General features: G+C 32.6%; 1 protein-coding gene across 6 annotated transcripts; it reads left to right on the forward strand.

The window, feature by feature from the left end:
* Positions 1-914: 914 nt before the first annotated feature.
* On the forward strand, positions 915-12,890 carry LOC127807633 (protein DECREASED SIZE EXCLUSION LIMIT 1). 6 transcript variants are annotated; one of them, XM_052345650.1, is made up of 14 exons: positions 915-1,044; positions 1,618-1,729; positions 1,812-1,874; positions 1,987-2,058; positions 2,196-2,252; positions 3,399-3,574; positions 4,358-4,419; positions 4,514-4,607; positions 8,576-8,642; positions 9,096-9,178; positions 9,273-9,364; positions 9,993-10,123; positions 11,244-11,307; positions 12,486-12,888. In XM_052345650.1, exons 2-14 carry the CDS (start codon positions 1,626-1,628, stop codon positions 12,588-12,590), a joined length of 1,170 nt encoding a protein of 389 aa, XP_052201610.1. In that variant the 5' UTR covers positions 915-1,044; positions 1,618-1,625; the 3' UTR covers positions 12,591-12,888. The 6 variants fall into 6 exon arrangements, 4 of the variants coding, with proteins under 4 accessions (XP_052201610.1, XP_052201607.1, XP_052201608.1 ...); XR_008024765.1 differs by having other exon boundaries at positions 938-1,044; positions 1,547-1,729; positions 9,993-10,110; positions 12,486-12,570; XR_008024766.1 differs by having other exon boundaries at positions 939-1,044; positions 1,547-1,729; positions 10,017-10,110; positions 12,486-12,570.
* The last annotated feature ends 10,056 nt before the right edge of the window (positions 12,891-22,946 follow it).

The following is a 22,946-nucleotide window of genomic DNA, read 5'->3' on the forward strand; positions in this document are numbered from 1 at the left end:
CCAAATAAGGTAATGCTTTGAAGTAACTATCGAGAATATGGTTTAGGGTTTTGAAAACCTAAATGCATGCAAACCGTGCAAGTCATTTTAAATATCAATTATTAAATAGAATAAGTCATTTAATTATAACAACAACAAACATAATACGAGCATTAATATCACCATATAGAATTAGTTATACGAATCATAATTAACTAATCATTTATATTTATGATATTATTATACGTAAGTTCATTATCTCCCGGTATTACCTGAAATACTCATTTCTTATAATTTTTTGTTTACATCGAATATTGTGTAATTGTATGTGAAGCTAAAGTAATAAAATGACTCATCAAAATTTATTTGAGATCAAGCATAGTGAAATGATAACTTCATTAACAACATTTAATTATTTTAGTTGTACTTTAAAGTTTTAAGATTTAGAATTACATTTTGGTCCGCTTTTAGTCTAGTTAGGAATATTTTAACTTAGTAGTTTGTTTCTGGATATACGCTATAACAATATAATTACTTTTAAATATATTATCAATTATAATTTTTCTCTTAACTTTTATTTCAATTGGTCCAGATATTCCTATATAGTTAAACTCTAGGCATAAAAAAATTTATCATCGACCATATAATTACTACATTCCACTTTAATCGGATTAAGGGATTTTGTCAATTAAACAATTATTATGTTCCACTTAACTAGAGAGAAGGACAAAGCGACAAAATCTTTCTATATTATGAAATTAATTTATAATTATAATTTTTGTTGTTTAAATAAATAAATTATGGAACTTAATTCTACAGGATTCATCTCAACTAATGCAAATTCAGCCAAAATAAGCAAAAGAAATCAAGTTTTGGCCAGAAACAAATTTTGTGGACAAAAATGCCCCTCAACGATCATTCTTTTCCAACTTTGTCCACTCTGCCCGCAGCTTCTCTTCTCTTCAGCAACTGAACCCTCTATTCCTCACATCCTAACTGTCTTCTTTTCCCCACATTGGAAACACAAGTTTTATTTTTTCTCACATTCAACTGATCTCCGATCAGGTATCCGTTCTTATTATTGCAGCCTTATTTCCTTTCTTCTCTACCTCTCTCTATACTAATATATATATATACACACACATATATATAATCAAACAAACTGCATGATGCATAAATTTCCCGGTTCATTACGGTTTTTTTTTTTTTTTTCCTGATTGGATTTGAAAGAGATGAACTCGAGATTTTAGAGGTTAATCAGCTGGTGGATTATTGTCATTAGTTACTACTCTGGCTTTTCTCTTGAATCGGAAGATATAGACGTGTCTCCATGCTCGTAATCTGCCAACTGTTTGATAGAATGTTTCATAGAAAGAACTTATTTCCTGCCATTTTTTTGTTTGGATGATGTTGTTGTTGTTTTTTTTTTTGTTGGGGGGGGGGGGGGGGGTAAGGGTTGTTATGAATTGCGGTTTGATTTTTTCAAGGTGAAATCAGTTGCTTTAATTGGAACTTATTTTTTTCGTCACTGGAGCTGGTGCAAGTATTGACAGCATTTTCATTGCAGTGCAATTGTATTTCATACTAGAATTGCTGTTTAAAGCTTGCTAATGTGTTCTGGCATGATGTTTATGGTAGACCCGAGAATGAGCAAAAGGTCTCCACCAGATCCTGTTGCAGTTCTAAGAGGCCATCGTGCTTCTGTCACAGATGTTTGTTTCCATCCATCTAGAAATGTATTGTTTACTGGGTAATAATCAGTTTTTAATTTATTTTTGTTTCCAGTTTTGATATAGATTGGCTTTGGCAAAGTTAAAAGGTTTATATTGCAGTGCCGGAGATGGTGAGTTGCGCATTTGGGATACTCTTGAGCGTCGGACTTTGGCATCATCATGGTATTATATTAAGCATTTATTCTGTCTTGCTTGCTCTTTTTACAATTTCTCCTTTTCTCAACGATGGCATTATGGATTGCTTGCTGACACAAGGAAAATGAACTGGTTATAGGGTGCATAGCGCTGCCCATGGGATCCTTTGTATTGCAACTAGTCCTTTGATTGGAAACAACAAAGTAGTCAGGTGCCACTTGTTTTTCCTGCTTCTTGAGATTTAGCCATCATCATAAAGTTGCAGGAGTCATGCTCTATCAAGCCCCCCAAAAACCTAGGTTGTGCTTAGTTTCTTGATTTATTGTGTTTTGTGTTCCACACGTGCAGCCAGGGTAGGGATGGGACTGTGAAATATTGGGATATTGCAGATGGAACTTTGCCCAGGTATTCAGCTGTCTTATCGTTGGTTACAGTATTTGCATTCTTTTGATAGTTTGCAAAGACTCATTGTTTGTTCTTAAGACTGATTCTTAGGCAACTTTGTGGTGAAAGAGCTTACCATGATTCTGACGATGCATTTTCTCATTATGCTAGCATTAGGGTAGTGGGTATTTCCAGTAATTCATGAAATCAGTGCTTACATAGATGCTTTCCTACATCAAGTGTCCAGGTTCAAAGGTTGATTACCACTTATTAGCTGTTGACCTTCTGATTGCCTTTATTTAGGAAGCTGCCTAATCTCTCCCTCTCTCTCTTTGTTTTTGATAGCTAGGAAACTGCCTAATCTAGGAATTAATACTCGAGAAAGCATTCGCCTGTTAATTGATCTGATCAATTAAGGACTTTGGATGTTTAGTAGGAGTAGGATCTGAAAAAAATGGTATGCTAGAGTAAGGTATCTACCTTTCTTTTGGTCCCATGTTTCAATTTGGACAATGATCAGTGCAAAGACAAGTATTATTGATGTAGGTAGAAGGCAAGTCTTGGTAACAACGGTAAGGTTTGCGCTTTTGTGATTGGAGGGTCACAGGTTTAAGTTGTAGACACCTCCTTGTAAAGCAAGAGTAAGGTTGCGTACAGAATGGCCCTCCCTTGATCCTCGCTAAGCGGGAGTCTTGTGTACTTGGGACACCTTCTATTAGTGATGTAGGTAAGTTTTGTTGACAAGGTCTTAGACTAGAAATATTGGCCACCATCACCTGTTACAGAGTGCAATTTTGATGCATACAGTGTTTTTGAGATTTTTGCGAATGTATTCCTAATTAAGGTTTTTAAGATTTAAAATCTGCTTACCTGCTGAAAATTGATAAAATAAAATAAAACTGGCATATGGAAAATTATGTTCTCACTAACTATGCAATTAGACTGGAAAATTATGGTTCAAGAAGTCTACTGTTTAAAGGTGTAGTGTGGCTGTCAAAACGACGTCTGCTCTGAGAGTGTACTGGACCAAGTTTGCTTGAAATTCCACTGTATTTCTGTCTCTGTGATAACTTGTACTATGTGTATCACTTTAGCCAAATTCTGAATGGTACGTCTGACATTTTAATGTTTAAAGGTCACTTAAAATCAAAATTTTATTGTCTATAGGATTCCTTTACTCACGATCCAGACAAACTCTTACCACTTCTGCAAGCTATCATTAATGAAAAAGCCGACTTCTTGTGTGGAGCAAGGGGAAGGGTTTAAGTACTTGGTTGATTCAGGGGTTAGGGAAGATGCCAATGCAGAGACTCCAGATGATGGCAAAAGAATGGCTGAGATAAGTAAGTATCACAGTATCATATACCTTTTTAATTTCTTGTGGGATTTGATTTGGTAAAGGCATTGACTTCTACCTAATAAAAAAACACATGTATTTGTGCAACTAATGTTTTTTGCCATTAATTGCTTCATTTTCATTAAACCATCCAGTTTGAAATGGTGTTCTTGTGTGTCTTGCCTTCTATCTGGAATTTAACACTATCAGTCAAAATGAAGTATCGTTGTTATTGTGGATACTTTTGCACTTATATGCATGTAGAGCAAGATATGTACTTGTTTGGTTATGTTTTTGGTAACTATTTCCCAGTTCCAAAACTAAATAATCTCAGGACTACTCTTTTGCTAAACTGTTAACAAAAAATATTTTTAACTTTGTCTTAGGAAAATAATAAAAAATGTTCTTTCTGGTTCCAAAAGACATTGTTATACAAAAATCAAGATTATATGAAGCCAATGTTGGTTCAGAGTTTTCATTATTTTAGGTTTTGAAGAGAAGTGGGATTTAAATCTTGTTTGTTGTTGTCAGTTCTAGAAACAAGAAAAACTAAGAAAATGAATACATAGAGACCTTAACCTATTGAGCCCCATGTTTCTTGTTGAGGGTACAAAAAAATTTGTTTGGGGGTTGGGTGGGTGGGTGGAGGGGGGTGTTGGATTTAAACTGAGAAACATAGTTTTGACCCATCATTTCTTGTAGTTGTTTCAAAGACTGGCATTTTGATCCATCATTTCTTGCAGTTGTTTCATAGACTTACATTTATTTTATCGTGATTTTTTTTTTTTAGCAGACGATCCGCAGGTTGAAGGACCAAAGTATGTGGCTATGGCAGGGGAGCAGCCTTCAGAGGTTGCTATATCATTTCTACTGATACTTTAATTTATCTTCGTAGATATGTAACTCATACCATTTGCTTGCATTGCCTTACAATTGATATGCGAAGGTTGAGATATGGGATCTCAATACTGCTGAAAAGGTTGCACAATTTCTGCAAAAATGCTCTGGTGGTTCCCTGAATCAGTCAGCAAATACTAGAGGTCTGTTACTGATGTCTATGTTACTTTTTCACTTGTGATAATTATCAATTTTATGTCTTGCTATATTTTGTGTGTAGTTCATAATCTTCGTTGTTGTTCTCCTTGTTTGTAACTTGTATTCTTATTGAGCAAATTACACTAACACCCGCCAAGATTTTTAATTTCAATAGTACTTCTTACTTTGCCTAACAACATGCAAGATTCAGGAGAAAAAATAAAATTCAAAAAATAAAAAAAGTCACTGGCCAATGGGTTCACTGGAACCCATCCTGGCAGCTGGTGCGCTCTCTCTCTCTCTCTCTCTCTCTCTCTCTCTCTCTCTCTCTCTCTCTCTCTCTCTCTCTCTCTCTCTCTCTCTCTCTGTGAACCAATAAAATAGGCTAGAGATGGCAATGGATTCCAACCATTGGCAATGGGTTACAGCAAACCCATCACCATCGTAATGCAGCGTGTAGCGCGTGTATAAAAAAACATACCAAAATAAACCCTTGAAAGAGCAAACTTCAATGGCCAAAGCTTGGCTTTCAAGAAGACGCAAAAACAAGACTGTTTTGCTAAGAAAACCCAAATAGGTTGCTGAAATTTTATTGAGAAAAACTTGATTACAAACTCTAGATCCTAGGTATATTTATAGTGTTTGGCTAATCCAAATCCATCTAATATTTGGAAAACAAAATCCAACTAGAATTCTAATAGAAATAAATCCTAAATAAAAGTCAACTAGAATCCTAATAAAAATAAAACCCTAATCAAACATGAAGTAGAATTCTAAATCAAGTAGAAACATGAAATAGAATCCTAAATCAAGTAGAAATATAAAATATAATCCTAAATCAAGTAGAATTCTAAAACTTAAGAAGTATTAAAATAACATGATGGCACTATTATTTTGGTGATACTGTTCCGGTTTGGTTGGGTCGACCTTGGATCGAGTCTTGATTGGTGACCGCATCATTCACCTTTACTTGAGAAAAAATTCGACCTCAAATTTTGATCCTGTTTGGACAAATCCACATCCGGTAAGTACGAAGAGAGATTAGCCACATTGAATGTTTGGAAATACCCATCTGATTAGGCAAATCCACAACATAAGCATTATCATTGGTCTTCTTTGGAATCTTGTAAGGACCATACTTCTTTGGCTTGAACTTGTTCTGCTTTTCTACTGAAATTCGTTCCTTCTTCAAAAAGATCATAACTTCATCTCCAATCTCAAATACCTTGTGCTTCCTATCCTTGTCAGCTGTCGCCTTATATTTCTTATTTGTGCAACTTTTGCTTGACATCTTCTTGAACCGCTTGAATTTTTCTGCTAAGGGAACATGAGGAAAGACATTCCTCCCCTTCTTAGCCATATCTGCATTGGCATGGGTCCAACCATCACCATGTTTGTTGCCCTCCGCCTCCATTGTATTATTACTGTTAGATTGAGGACGTTGAACCTTCCATCTTGAGCGCTTCTTTAATCTGATAGATCTTATCATAGGTCCTTCTCCTCTCATCAGCTTTCTTGATTTTGACTTCTCAACAGCTTCCAAATTCATCCATAAATTTTTCTTGCCTGGAGAAGCATTCTTTTGCAACTGTTTCGAATAAAAGCTTATTCCATGACTACTAGCAGTCTCTCCATCACTTAAAATATTGATGCTTGAATCCTCCTTTGGTCTAAACACTTGATCAGCTATAGCAGCAGTTGAGCTAACTAGCCTAGGAGATCCAACACCCCTATCCACAAAGAGACCCATGTGACCATCTTGCTTTTGCAATTGCAAAGGTGAATATGTTCTTATTGCCTTAGATTCACCCATGCTAGAGCTTGAATAAACTGTAGAAGGATTTGCTACCATGACCTCCATCTCCTTTACAGTCGCAAGTTGATAAGAAGAAACGCCACTATCATTGGGTTGCGAAGCAATGCCTGAGCCCTCGGGACTAGAAAATACCCCAGTATGAGTCAATAACCTTGGAGTTTCTGTCATGTTAGCAGCATAAATCAGACCTGAGTTTGTAGACGTTGAGGTTGTTGGGACAACATAATCTTCGAAATCAAGCTCCAAACTAATCGAAAAGCCATTCTTTAGTTTATACTCATTGTTTCCCCAATAGTTGTGTTGCTGCGTATTCCTCCTAACCCCTTTACCACTAGGGTTGGCTATCATACGACCAAGATCATCCTTATCATTGCTATCATCCATCATTGGTCTTATAGGATTAATGAGGACATGATTAATGACTGGTCTTCCCGGTTTAATATAGCCGGCTTGATTCATGCCATTAGTCCGATTCCGATTATCCTTAACTCGTTGTAAAATGCCTAATTGGTTGCGGATTCACTCCAATTGCTGCTCCATTGTACGAGTTATTTCTCGTTGTTCTTCAATTGCTCTCCAAACCGCGGGCAGCCCCTGATCACCGTCACGAGGCTGGTTGCTACCGTTACCTTCAAGATTGGCCATCTGATTGGTTGATGAACCGCTCTGATACCACCTGACGTAGCGTGTAGCGCGTGTGTAAAAAAACACACCAAAATAAACCCTTGAAAAAGCAAACTTCAATGGCCGAAGCTTGGTTTTCAAGAAGACGTAAAAACAAGACTGTTTTGCTAAGAAAACCCAAATAGGTTGCTGAAATTTTATTGAGAAAAACTTGATTACAAACTCTAGATTCTAGGTATATTTATAGTGTTTGGCTAATCCAAATCCATCTAATATTTGGAAAACAAAATCCAACTAGAATTCTAATAGAAATAAATCCTAAATAAAAGTCAACTAGAATTCTAATAAAAATAAAACCCTAATCAAACATAAAGTAAAATCCTAAATCAAGTAGAAACATGAAATAGAATTCTAAATCAAGTAGAATTTTAAAACTTAAGAAGTATTAAAATAACATTATGGCACTACTATTTTGGTGATACTGTTCCGGTTTGGTTGGGTCGGCCTTGGGCCGAGTCTTGATTGGTGACCGCATCAAGTTTTAAAATAACATTATGGCACTACTATTTTGGTGATACTGTTCCGGTTTGGTTGGGTCGGCCTTGGGCCGAGTCTTGATTGGTGACCGCATCACATCGTCAATTGATGGGTTTGCTAGTACTCATCGGCAATGGATCCCATCATTGGCTAAGCATCGCCAACTGATGGTTCCCCTCAACTCCAGTGACTTGTTTTCGAATTTTATTTTTATTTTGTATAAATTTGACTTAGTTAATAGAGATTAGGTTAATTTTTACTTAAATTAACATCATTTGTTATAGAAGGAATGTCATGTTCAATTTAGGAAAGTTCAAGCACTGATTTGTTGAAAAAGAAAGTACAAGGGTTGTTCAGGCCAAAGGCTCAAAGTACAAAGGGTGTACGGTCAATTTACACTCCTCTTTTCCCCTATATAAAGGTCTAAAAACCCTATTAGAAACTGGCTATATCCTTGGGCGCTTATGTCTAAGTTTCCAATTTGTAGATACTTATTTCGTTTGTTGCATATCCTAAACATGTCAAAAAATGAAAATCATAATAAAAACTTAAGATGCATCACTTGGCTTGTTTGACACATGGCTGTGTCCTATATGTGCCCGACATAGATCTGACACCTCAAATGCAGTCCCTGTCCATCCTAGATATACTTTTTAAGTATATTGGTGAAATCAATTTTCACATCTACCTACCCAGGAATCATTGCTTGGCATAATGGATGAGCAACTATTCATCTATCCCAGCTCTGTGATAGTGATTTATCACAGAAATCCATTTACACAACAATGAGATTAAGACTGCCTAGCTACTATGTTTCCTAGTTCCTGGTGTGAGAGTATGAATTGTGGACTATGGCCTGTGTGCCATGCTTACACACTCTTGAGGTTATTCATGTTTTTCCTTGTGCTTTTTAGTTAGTTGGAATGCAAAACAATTTATATGAATATAATGAATATGATTTTCATAACTTATTATTATTATTATTTTTGTTAACAGGAATGTGCATGGCTGTTCAAGCTTTTATCCCCTCTGAATCACAAGGGTTCCTGAATGTCCTAACTGGGTTCGTTCCTATGGCTCATTAAGTAACAAAGTCAACTTATGCTCTTATCTATCAAATTTCCAAGTGCATGCATCCATTTTTGAGACTTTGAATTGCTCCTGTTGGATCATTTATTGGCTGCTAAAGGAAACATTCTTAAAATTAACTTGGTAGAGATTTTCTGATTGCCATGCATGGTTGTTAGTAACCCTACTCTTGATCTTATATCGCTGAAACTCAGTACATTCTGCCTTATCCCTGACATGTAAACACATTAAAGTTTGATGCTTAAATCTTTTATATCATTTCATTGGGCTTTATTTTTTATTTTTCACCATCCATTGTTAATACCTTAACATACCCGGGGTGTGATTTATCCTTTAAGTTAATCACCTTTTTTCTTGATTAGTTTGAGTAAATCACCTTTATTGAAGTTGTGGAACTAGTAAATGTGTCTATTTTCCTTGATAACAGTTATGAGGATGGATCAATGGTTTGGTGGGATTTGAGGAATCCTAAGGTTCCTTTGACTTCTGTTAAGTTTCACAAAGAGCCTGGTGCGTGACCTAGTGTATGGTATCCATCACACTGCTATTCCCTCTAAAATTTTCTGAAGTCTGGCTTTAACTAATTTATGTATTGGGTGCACAGTTCTAAGTCTCTGTGTTGATGGGCGATGCAGTGGGGGTATCTCTGGAGGTGCAGATGATAAAGTTGTAATATTCAGTTTAGTTCATTCAACGGTAACTTAAACTTTTTACTCAATCTTACAGTGCATTATTATCCTTTAAATTGAAATATAAGAACATCAACTTTTGGTTTATATCCTTCTATAGCAATATACTTCTTTCTACTTGAAGATTTAGCGAGCTGAAAACATACACCCTTAGTTGGTGGCCTTGATGGACCTTTAGGATTATTCTTGGTGAAGTTGCTTGTCAATTTTAAAGGTTAGGATATTTCATTTCTCTTTTAGGAAATGCTTGAGCTAATATTTTCTTGTTTGGAGCAATCTGTAACAATTTGAAATCCTGTCCTTTTTAAATTAAATATAGTGTTCTTAACTTCACATTCGAATAATGTAGAGTTGAAAAAAAAAGAAGAAGAAAAAGACTAACAATAAACAGTCTCCGCATGAATCTGGTCCATGCAGGAGGTGGCAAATACCAACTGATTAAGCATTCACTGCTGTATTGGTCCATTATATGCCACTACAACATTGAAGCTACGTTTACTTGTTCATGTGTTACTTGGTTCAATATATCCACCAATTTATTTTCGTTTACATTTTCCTAGTTACCTAAGAAGAGCTATGTTTGTCTTTGTTTTTCATGCCTATTATTTTAGGTTTTTATATGTTCAAAATTCTAGGCAGCGATTTATTGTTTGAGACAGGGTTCTTGTGTCATCAAGAAAGAAATCAGTTTGGAGCGACCTGGCATATCAGGGATCTCAATTCGACCAGATGGCAAGATTGCTGCAACAGCAGGTTGGGATCACCGGTTGGTATTCCGTACTTTGTCTTTCTTTCCTTTGACAATATAAACTTACAATAATTCTTCTGTGTAAATTCCACAACTAGAATTACTCTTAGCAGAATACAAGATAATAATATACTGAATTTCAGATGGCATCAAGATTGGGTTCATTGTAATGTAGCCACTGCCGATGGGGGTGTATTGTCTCCATCCATGATTGATGCTCTAATCTACAGTGAATTGGGGCCTCCCCTGTCTAATCCCTTTCAAAGTTCCTCTTTTAACATGACCTCAAATGATCTTTAAAAATTTACTAAATTGGCATGACAACAGAGATTACTAGAGATCTTATAATTTGTACGCAGATATGCATTGTTTTCCACTATTTATACCAAATTCCAATATTATCATTTAGTTCCCTCTCTCTCACAAGTTCTTCACTAGCACACAATCTAAAGAAGTAGAAGAAGAAAACTCAAACACAAGAATCCAGATTTTGACTTCTTGCTATAGAAATAAATCGATGAGGATAACTAACATATAGTTGTCTTTATGACAACAATAAGGATCAACTTTTTTATTACCTGGGGCTTAAACCAGTGGATTATTTGACAGCACAATTGTTTGACTGTATTCCTAAAATTTCTTTTCTCATAAGAGTACAGGTGTTTTCAGAAGGAAAGATCCAAAGGATTAAATTGTGTCCGAACTCTGGAGTGGGCTGTATTTTGTTCCATATTACCTTTGATATTATGTGCATAGCCAGTGACATTATGTGGTTTTTAAAAATTAGCATGCCTTCCAATGGTCAATCCTAAGTGAGAATATAGGGGCTATGGAATTTCTTCACCTGTTGGTATGTGTTTAAACATTTTTAATGCGCTCCATGAGCTACCAGAAATGGGAATTCTTTCATTATATGAGATCTCAACTAAGCTGATATTGAATTGATTAATGGAGGCTAGAAAAGCATTAACATAAGGTTCTAGATGTTCTTTTCATCATCTTTTCAATGCAACTTTCACTTGGTCAATTTGTAGACTTCAGCTCAATGAGCTTATGCTGTGAACAGTTACCATTTGTAAGTGGTATTATAGTTTATGATCAGTCTCTTAATTTATCATTCTTTTCCATCTGATTGCAGAGTGAGGGTATATAATTATCGCAAAGGAAATGCTCTGGCAATATTAAAATATCACCATTCCACGGTATGTCATAATTCTGATTTGTTTGCTGCAGAAAGCTCATTTTTCAAGGATTTCTTTATTTATTATGGCAAAGACAAGAATTATGCCTTGCATGTGTGTATGTGTTTTCTTTGGGGTGGAATCAGAACCATATGTGGAGTTCTCAATGGAAATGGCAGAAGTTATTTTTTGGGGGAAGGGCAACGCTAATAGTTTATGAACCCAATAGCACATTTAGAAAAATTAGATGGAATAATTTGGAAGCGCAACCCTTAATTTTGAGCTGGAAGCACATCTCCAACATGATCCATACGAATTCTAGGAATGAGACTTAGATATATGTTTATGATGTCTGCGTTTATCTTTGTAATGATATGCAGTGAATCATGTTCTATGGATGGTGTCAATGGATGTACCAAAGGCATCGTGCACAGATTTTGCTGTTGCGTAAGCCGGCTAATAGATTTCAAAACTTGTTACTGATGACTGAAGGGTGAGATTTGTCAGTAGTTTGACTCATCTTTTAGGCCTTGCACAAAAAACTTTTCTGGGCTGTGACATTGGGCTATCCATATCTTATCAAGTGTTTCCATGTCAATTTCTTGACATCATCCAAGGTGTTGAACTTGTACTTGTTAACAGTAACTGCAACAGATTGCATTTATTAACTTTATGTGCTCATTGTTTCACTTTATCCTATTCTGCACCTAAGGTAGGACATTCATATGGCTGCAAAAGAGGTTATCTGTAATATAGTTGGAGTGCTGATTATTGAAGATAAGATGTGTGGAATTTGAACATTGTTGGAAGAGGACCTATAAACATATCGGGAGGGAGAGAGGATGAAATAGAAGAAGTTTGTGGCAAAAGAGACAGGAAGGCCACAGACAATTTGGTAGAGAACTCTTAGGCATGACATGAGATAAAATGGCTGTACAGAAGATATAGTCAAAAGTAACCAACCTTACCTAGTGGTGTTGAGATTATTTGCGGTTATTGTGTTTCCTTTAAGTGAATGGAAGAGGAAAAAGTGGAAGAATTGTTGCATTATATCTTTGCTTGTGTAACTTTGAGTCACTTATGAATATCGATTGCTTACATTTCTCTGTAGCTTGCGGCTATTTCTATTTACTTACCAGCACCTAGATTTTGTTTCAAAACTATACATTATTCATAACCATATCCAATCTATTCTGCAGTGCAATGCTGTGTCATTCTCAACCGATAGTAAGCTAATGGCCTCATCATCAGAAGATTCTACTGTGGCACTGTGGGAAATTTATCCTCCCCGAATGTCAAATTAACTTGCTGACAAGTATTGATTGCCATCAATATGTGCAGTTCTGGGTTGATGCCACATTGCTTCTCTGATTCATTTTGAGTGTTGTCTTGGCTCTTCTCCTGTAGCATTCTCATGAAGTAAAGCAGATCCTTAATTCCCATTGATTGCTGTTAGATAGCCAATCCATCTGTAAGATATTATGGACATACTTGTGCTTGTATATAAATTTCATGGAAACTTGGAGTGGGTAAATAACAAGAAATGTCAAGAACTTTAGACATGTCAAGAACATTGTTTATAATCTCCGTTGTGTCCTCTCTATGGCATGTGAACAGTGAACAGGTGCTCTCTGCATATGAACCTGATCGAGTTGAACAGGATTTCAGAAAATGTCCCACTACAGAGGTTGAATTATATCGTACATTCTTTTGAGATCAAAACTCAAAAAGAATGATTCTAAAATAATGGCTGGCCTTATTGAACCTGGAGAGAATATTTGCGGCATGGTTGCTGCCAGATCTAATTATCGAAATAGTTGATTCCTTTGTTTGTTAGATTTGAGTAGTTGGTTTTTGTCTCAATTCATGATATGAGATATAATGGTCTCACAAAGATATGGTTCGGAATAGAGATGATCGGAGATATAAAATTTATGGAGTTGACCTCACATAATAGGACTAAGACTTGTGAATGACGTCGTTGCTGCTGTTGTTTGTCTTAATCCAGACAGAGCCTATACCTGAAGCTAAAAGCCTGGGGCGGAAAGCCAAATCCATGATTTAAGCTGATCCAAGCTCCAACAAAAGCATTTTTTGTTGAACGGTGAGAGTTGTCCAATCTTGATTTAGTAAGCAGTTTAGAAAATGAGCTCCAAGTTGAGTTCGCCTTACTTTCAGCTCAATATGAGTTTGAATTCAAATGATCACATCTTGAGCTTGAATAGTTTGGTTAGTTTATGTTACGTTAATTTTCTTAAGCCTGGTAACAATTTTGGTTTGTTCAGATATTGAAATAAGTTTTGATACTTTCAACATAACAAATCTTATAGTTGCGTATTTGATTTGTTTTGTAGCTCTATACTTGGCTTGGGTGCAGTCATTCCTTCACTGCAATGCTCTGCCCATATCGAGTTTCTCCATTATCAGGCAAGAATAAATGCTAGTTTTCATACTAGTCGTACCAATCAATATTGATGAAAACTAAGCCCTGCTATATAATTCTTTGATGAAACTTCTTTTCCTTTTAAACGGTCATTGGTCCCTTATTAAGTAATTTGAGAAGGAATTGTGCATTATTAGGCCAGTTGGAACATGGGTTGTGAGAGAGACAGATGAAACTACACAGGCAGCTGCATTAGTGTTATTGTTCCTTAAGCAAAGAGAGAAAGACAGAAAGATACAGCATTGACACCTTTTGTGGTTTTACACTCATATTGTTTGCATGCATAATGTCAATAATATGATTTGGCATGTGACCAACCGATGAGTTTCTCTCCAAAACTATCTAACATTGATTACATTATTAATGCATCATAGAGTTTTCTCCCCCGTCACCTCATATAGATATTGGACTACATCTAGAGATTAGACAGGCATCTGCATATGGGATTAGGATTGGGATTGAATCTTGGTATACTTTTGAGGTTCCCATCCTTTCACTCCACCACAAGGAGTACAAGAAAGTGAAGGAAAAGTGACCCTTCTGCTGAGAAAATTTTGAAATGACAATCATGTGGCCACGGCCAAAGAGACTTTATTTTTGGGTTGCTTGGTAGCAGCCAAGCTAGGTTAATGTCAATATTGTGGTTTTGGATATATCCAATGTCAATGCCTTGTGGCCCTAAATATGTCTTGGCAGGTTTGAGTTAAAAAAAGAGAATTAAAACAATTATTGTTTTTGGATTGGCCTGCATATACATGCAGTTTAAGTTGTTTGATAATGGCCCCTTGGCGTGTCAAGCAAGTAAAACAATATGAATTTTGAAATCCAGAGGATGAAATGCGTAGCTTAGATTGTGAAATTTCTGAAATACCATAAGGTACATATGCCGACTTGTTCATTGGATTAGACATTCATTTGAGGACAAAGAAGAAAGAGACTGGAAAATGGTGTCAATTTTGGGCTGGTTCTCTTTTCTTCTTCATCCACGAGATGCTGTGGGGGAGGGAATACAAGTCTCCAAAGCAAATCCAAAACCCTTCAGCATTAAGAATGGATCTTTTATATGCTGACTGAAAATGATATGTTGTATGAATGCGTGCAGCTTTGTCAAATTGGCTGAGCTCTGAGCTTTGAAGTTTGGGATAATAAAACCATCAACTTTGTCAGGTCATGGGTCACAATATACAAGTTGGAGGTACATGAAATGCTCTCTCTCTCTCTTACTCTTATTTAGTATTTCAAAATATTTCAGTTTTAAATTATAATGAAAACAAAATGTTTTATTTGATTAAAAAAAAATATGTGAATGGGATGGAGGAAGTGTTGAGAAACGATTAAATATGAATTACAAAGGCATTTATACTATCAATCTCGTTATCATGAGATTGAGACTTGATAAATAGTTTTAAAAAAAAAATAGTTTTCTTGTAAAATATTTGTATAAAAAATATTTTAATGGCCGTTCAAATAGTGACATGAAGTTGTAAGTTCGAATTTTTTTACATTCTTACTTGAACTTTTATAATTACTTTTAATGTATTAAAAAATATTGATGAGGTGATACGTTACAATTACAAAATTACGAATAATTTTAGAGAATGAAAAACTTATACCTATTTGACTTAGATTTCTTGATTTGACTCTAATTGGGAATCATTTTTCAAAAATAAAAGCATAAAACCATAACCGAATCATCAAATTTTGTATGATTTATTTAGTTACTTCCCCCATTTAAATGTCAAACAATGCACGGTCTAAAGAGAGATGCTTTAGAACACAGATTTGCAATTTGGTGTGTACTTTCTCTTTACAGTTTGTGAGAATTTGCACAGGCACCGAAAGGGAATGGAAGCAGCCTTTTTTGAAGTGCATCAAATAGGAATATTTGATTTTTCCCACCAAAATAAAAGTCCCAATTTCTTGTAAAACAAGTCTCCATTTATGCTTCGATAAGGGTAGGTTTAATTAAGCATCTCTGCACACGATTAGCCCTAATACAACTCCTAATTAATCAAACACCAACATATTTTAACAAGAGTTTACAAATCTCGATTTGAAACTTATCTTTTTCGAGTAAAAAAACTATCTTTTTCAATTTGATACTATCTTTTTTAAGTAGAAAAACTATCTTAAAAAAGTTGTAAATAGAATCATCTAACTTAAAAAAAAAAAAAAAAAACCTTTTTGTTAGCTTTTTCTTTTTTTCTTTTAATGTTGAAAACTCGAGAGATCTTAATTACAAACAGTTTTTCACCTTAACTGTCTCACTCTCTCTATAACCCACGATCTATCTTAACCCCGCCTAGATGTACCATCAAATTTGTTACAAATTAAGGCCTAATGTATAGCTCTTATGATAGACATAAGTGATTGCACACTCCTGAACGAAAGCAAAATCAAACCCATGACCTTGTAGTATTGCAAACTCCTAAATGCATGCGAATAATTATAATTTATCAGTTATATATGAGTGGTGCCAAACAGACCCTTAAGCATATCTGATCTAATTAAATCAATTAGGTATACTAAAATTGGCAAGTAATTAATCACTGATTTTTAACAGTAATTTGACTAAGCTTATCCCATTTGATTAAAGCAATTTATGTGTCAAATAAATGATTAATTCGTTGAAATGTCAATTTCTAGGGAACTACTAGCTTAGCTCAGAAATGGAAACACCCTAACAAGAGGGTTAATCTGACTATCAAACGAGCATACCCACTTTTGGGTTGGCCAAACAAGTCATAATGATGTGAATCGAAAAGTTTTATTAAAAAAATATAGTAATGCTAATCATTATCTTTATTTTAGATAAATTATAATTATTATATGTTGTTTTTAATATTTAACTAATCTTATTAGTTAATGACAAAAAGATATCATGTTTTGAACCATTTACTCAACTAATAAAATTATCATAAATGCTATTTGGATACTCAACTTTGACATTTGAAGCGATTTTGTATTAATGTATTATATATTTATATTAATACGACAAAATATAGTACATTAACACATGATTATTACTTCAAGTGTCAAAAATAAGTGTTCAAATAGCATTCTTGTAAAATTATTTAACTGTTGAAAATAAAATACAATAAATATATATTGTCTAAAAATAAAATACATTTTTTACTACTTAACCATTACTCTAAGGACAATTATTAGCATTACCTGTAAGAAAAAAAGGGCAAATAGCCAAAAAAAACCCCAAACATTTTTCCGAATTTACAAATTTATTCAAATATTTTAATTTTGACAATTATATCCCAATTGACCCAATTAAGTGTAATTTTATCTAACACCTAAAATTAATTTGCGATGTATATGTCATTACTGACGTGGCATGCCACTTGTCATAAAAAAAATATATATAAATAGCATCCACATGTACACATGTGAAAAAAATAAAAAAAAATAAATTATACATGTGGGTCTCACTTATATATATATATTTTGTGACAGATGACGTACCATGTCAGTAATGACACAAGTCTCTCAAATTAATTTTAGTTACTAGATAAAATTGCACTCAATTGAGTTAATTGGGATACAAATGCAAAAATTGAAACGTTTGGATAAATTTATAAATTCACAAAAATGTTTTGAGTTTTTTTTTTTTTTACTATTTGCCCTAAGAAAAATGATATTCTTGAGAAATGTTTACATAAAAAGTAGTATTAAACGAGTTAACAGCTATATTTTTACAATTATTCAACGCTATAATATGTGTTTATCGATTTGGAAAAATCGAATTTAAAAGAGAAAAATCAGTTTTGGACCTTGTTTTCTATAAATTAATCATGCTTGTATAACACATTCATTATCTTTAATTAACAAGTAATGAGATAACAGTAACCCACAATTCAAATATGGCTGTGATTAGAATATATCTACAATTAAAAATATATCTTCTTAATAGTTCATCTTTTGAACAAAATATATATTTATATAAATTATTTTTTATAGTAATAGATCTATAAATAAGTACTCAATATATTAAAAATTATTATAATAATATTATTATAGTAATATTTTTTTTATACATAATTTTTTTTAATTTAAACATTTTACGTAAAATTTTTATATCATCTGTGTATTCGAAGACTTAATCATGGTTTATTTTGGATCCTAATACAAGTAATGAGGTTTAAATTTGCACGTTTTGTCTAATGGTCATTGTTGACTCATTGACTTGGAAAGCTAATTGGTTCATGCAAACTCGCACGTGCGTGGAAAATGATAGTTTTCTACTACACAATGTACAATGATTGACAATATTATTGTTCTCATAATTCAAGAAGAATCACACTACACGTATATTATTTTTGTACATATTAGATTACACAAGGAGTATTATAATCAAAATATTCTGTGCCTTTTGATGCACCTCACGCGCTTCTATGCACTTCATGAGGGATATTTTTGTCATTAGTACACCTTTGTGTAGCCCAAAGTGTATACAAAGGTATACCAATAATATTATTCATTCAAGAATGAATGGTTATTTTGGATACTTCCAAAGGATTATTAGGTTGGTCGTCTGAATTTTTTGGGTTTTTGGGGAAGAAAGAGGCTATTTTGGTCACTTTGAGAGAATTTATATAAAAATGTAAGAATTTATAAAAAAAAATAAACTTTATATATAAAATGATCAACAAACTAAGATTTATAATATGGACCTTTCAAAAGGGGACTAAGATAGTTACCAAGTCATTGTCTAAGCCAAAATTTGGAGGTGATCCAAGGAAGATCATCTTTGGATGCCACAACACAAAGCTAACTCATCACGGATAGGGCCAATTGAGAGCCCTTCAATGGGACCTGACATTGGGTCCTCTCACTTTTTCATTGTCTTCCCCAAACGGGTAACCATCTCCCTAAATTCCCTTTTGTCTTATTGTATAGAATTTTGAAAGTGGGCCTAAAACACTTGACTTGTTTCAATTTTTCGTTAATTTTTAATTTAATCATATTTTGAGAATTACTTCAATTTAATCAAATTTCAAAACATGATTAAATTAAAAATTGGCCCAAAAAAATTCAAAATAAATCAAGTGATTAAACTTAGAGTTTTAATTATATAACCTTGATGATTCAATATTAAGACATATTAACGTGTCAACTCATCTCACCACGTTAATAAATACACATACCAAAGCAAATTATGATACAATTATAACTAATTTTAAAGTATTAAGCATAAATTAAAATAATTTTTTTTAAAAATAAATTAAAAATTTACGAAAAATTCAAAATAAATAAGATGATTAGACCTTAAAAATTGACCAAAAAATTCATAATAAGATATACTAATTGGGGTGTGAGTGAGAATCTGAGCTTAGGTGTATTAAGTTTGAGGGATTATAGATAAGATATATATATATATATATTGTGATTCCTCAAATTTATAGTGAACTTTTATATAAAATTTTTGAAAAATATTTAAACATGCTTAATGAATGGACCCTACTAAAAAATAATTACTTTCCAAAACCCATATACAAAGGTAATGAGATTCTATGACACCCATACACCAAGACTGTTATTTTGGGTCATTTGGCAAAAAGATCTCATTTAGGTGACCATTCATTTTGAGGTGGACAAAGCCAACTCGTAATTCTTTTTGTAGGAATAAATCTCTCTCTCTCTCTCTCTCTCTTCTTTTTACTTTTTCTTTTGTTGATTTGAAGCCCTCTTTGAAAAGCATCCCATAGGACCATGCACATGTGGTTTAGTGATAGTCCAAACCATAATTAGTATTAAAAGAGGGTACTGTCTTCCTCACATGCGGTAATGACGATATCATTAATTAAAAAGAAGATAATCATCATTAAAATAAGGAACATGCTATTTATATATCATTTATGTACATCTTAAGCTATACAAGACACATAAATAACATACATATTTCTCACTTTATTGCACCTTACTGCGTCTTAGCGTCTTGGATGAAGACATTTTAGACATTAGTACATTATTGTGTAGCTCAAAATATATATAATGATGTGTTAATAATATTTTTCTTAAAATAAAGGTCTTTTGTTACTTATTATTACTAATCATTTAAATTGTTGTCTTCATGATAGTGACATTCTAATAATTTTATTACTTCCACACATTTGAGATATCACAAAATCATGAGTTTAACTTTCTTTTCTTGCAAGAATGTGCAATGGATTGCATCTACCTGAGAGGTCACGCTCTCAGATTTTGACTCGCAACAAAACTTTTCGTTTATCTATGACTATAGAATAGATGAATTATAAATTTTAGAGAAGATGAAATAAGTCCAAACTGAAGACTGACTGTGATAAAAAAATTTTACACAAGATGAAAAGTGTTTTATATAAAGATACCCATAAGTAGTATAAATGCAAGTTTCTAAATAAATATTTAGTACTAATTAGACTGACAACAATCATTTGAAATTAATTTAAAGATAATATCAATATATATATTTGTGTCGGACAATATAAGATTTGTTCGACGTGAACACATCAGAGGGAGGCGTAGACACCACACCTACCTTCACATGCCCGCATCGAACAACATAAATGTGGACAACAAATCATTGCCCTATATATATAATATCATTCTTACTAGTTAATTAATCCAATGATGTACGTTAGTAAGAAGAAGAATATGATGCTCTCCCAAGAAAAGTCCATTGCAACAAACATAAGACGAATCGAATATCGTATCCCATCACACGGCACAGCAATTTCTTTATGTATATATACATACATACATACATACATACATATATATATATATAACACAAGGTAGCCATCACTAATTGAGTGCAATTGTTTATATGAATTCCAAATTTTAATAATTTTTATTTATAATTTTATTTTTTGTAAATTTAGTATTTTAAAAAAATATATTACTAAGAACATAAAATTTTATTAGAGCAATAATGTTTTGTTCAAAAGGGATCGAGAGATGTTAAAGATGAACACACGATCATACATAAAAATAAAATAAATGAGGTTGAAATAACTTTCAAAATTATAAATAATAAACGTTCTTATATCTGTAGTCGATGGAATGCAATCGAATAAATAAATAAAAATCGAAAAAAATTGGTGACAGAAAATGATTTTCATAATCCTATCTCTAATATATTTTCAATAGTCTCTAACTTTTACTTTTTATAAAAAAAATTAAAAAATGTGTTACAAAATAAAGAATTATGTAGAAAATAGAATTTAACTATGTTTATCTAAAAATAAAGTCTATTTATTATTTTTAATTATTACTTCCGTGTGTGCAGACAATTAATTTAATTATCTAATTGACCAAAATTTATTAATTAATTAAATCGAATTGAAGAGCAAAATTGAATCGAATTGACCGATTAATTTGAAAAACCAAACTAATTGATAACTAAAAAAATCAAACACAAATCAATTCGAATAAAAGTAAAAAAAATAAAAATTGAAGAAAATTGAAGTAACATATATAAAACACACAAAATTGAAGAAAATGATTTCGTTTTATAAATATTAATTATTTTAAAGTTCAATAGTTCGATTCTTCTAATTAAAAAAATAAATTAAAAATTAAAAATCAAACTTTTGAAAAAAATTAACTGGATCAAACTAATTGCAAGAAAAAAACTAAATCAAATCTACAAGCTCGATCAATTCTGTTTGGTTAGTTCGAGTAAAATAAATTTTTATTATTCCTTATCCATTTTTGTGTATATAATGACAATTTTAGAGGTGATTTGTTTATTTGTACTTTATTTTAGTGGTGGGTGTCGCCATGCAAAGAACGCCGCCATTGAAGATGGAGAACGAAGAAGCTTCAATGAGTGTTTAATAAATTAAAATATTATTAATTAATGAAAATGCTCTTTGTGTTTGATAAATTATTTCATTATAAAATTTAATTATTAAAATCATACAATTTTACTATAATATTATTAATGTACTAAATTTCTATTCGCTTTGTATCTTATACTTTTGTTGAAAAATTGACTTAAGAATCAAATGACTTACATAAAAAATCACTCGTGTCCTTAACCGTTTTTTTTTCTTATAATATTGAAATCACGATCGACACTTTTTCTCACATTCTTAAGCATTATTAGATATTTTATCATAAAATAACATTTTTATATGCAATTTGTTTATTTCTACTTTACTTTAATGTTATTGTACTCACATGAGGGGAAATTGTTCATATTAATGCTGGCTTCTGACCAAGGTGGGGAAGAAGCCTAAATTTTGAAAATGTTATTTTTACACTTAAATTTGATATTTTTATTAATATTTTATATATTTATATTTATATAACATAATATATGATATTAATATATAACATCATCACAAGTGTTAAATTTAAATATTTAAATAATATTTTTGATAAATTAACTATCAAAACAATTAATTATAATTAAATATGCATATATATATGTAGAAATATATAATTGCCTTATAGTTTTGGTAAAGTTCCCTTTTTGAGGCAGCTCTGGTTTAATTTTATTAAATGCAAGCACCAATTAAACTGAGGGACATTCAATGTGAAGTCCCCACCGTCACTGAGGTACCCCATTCATTTATTTACAAAACACTTATATATAAATATATATATATATATATAATTTGAGAATTATATTTCATATTTTTAATGAGTGTAACTAAGTAGATAAGCTAATGCTAAAGTACGGCAAAATATATATTTTATTCTTTGTATTTGCATGTATTTTTTATTTATATATTTATTTTTTTTATTATTTTAATTATATTCTTAAATTATACTTAATTTATCATTATCAACAAATTTATTAAGATATACAATTAATTCAAAATTACATAATTCAAGATCTAAATGAAAAATATATATAAATACAAAGACTAAAATATATATCTGATATTTAAGAACATCATTTACATTATTTTTATGTCATCTTTGCGTCGTTCGCCTACCTCGCTATTCTTGATACGCTATCTTTCTTAATAATAGTTTTGACTTGAATCGAAGTGATAAACAAAATGTGGAGGAGAACTTATGACTATCACTTGATTTGATCTTAGGATGGTTAATTGATTAAAATTAGAAGTTGAGAAGGAGGTGAAAGATTGGGATTTTATTAATTATTTAACGAAACGAATGGCTTTACACGCGTCTGGTTGCGTGTGGAGAAGATCATCGTCCTCCCTATATATGATTTCACAACAGGAGATCCATACTCGACAGCCCCACC

This window comes from Diospyros lotus, chromosome 8 (genome assembly GCF_014633365.1).
Source record: "Diospyros lotus cultivar Yz01 chromosome 8, ASM1463336v1, whole genome shotgun sequence".
In the NCBI taxonomy this organism is placed as follows: domain Eukaryota; kingdom Viridiplantae; phylum Streptophyta; class Magnoliopsida; order Ericales; family Ebenaceae; genus Diospyros; species Diospyros lotus.

Coding starts and splice junctions, on each gene's coding strand:
- LOC127807633 (XM_052345647.1), top strand. CDS start 1,590: ATGTGTTCTGGCATGATGTTTATGGTAGACCCGAGAATGAGCAAAAGG. Junction 9,365..9,992: donor TCAGTTTAGTTCATTCAACG/GTAACTTAAACT, acceptor TCAAAATTCTAG/GCAGCGATTTATTGTTTGAG. Junction 11,308..12,485: donor TAAAATATCACCATTCCACG/GTATGTCATAAT, acceptor TCTATTCTGCAG/TGCAATGCTGTGTCATTCTC.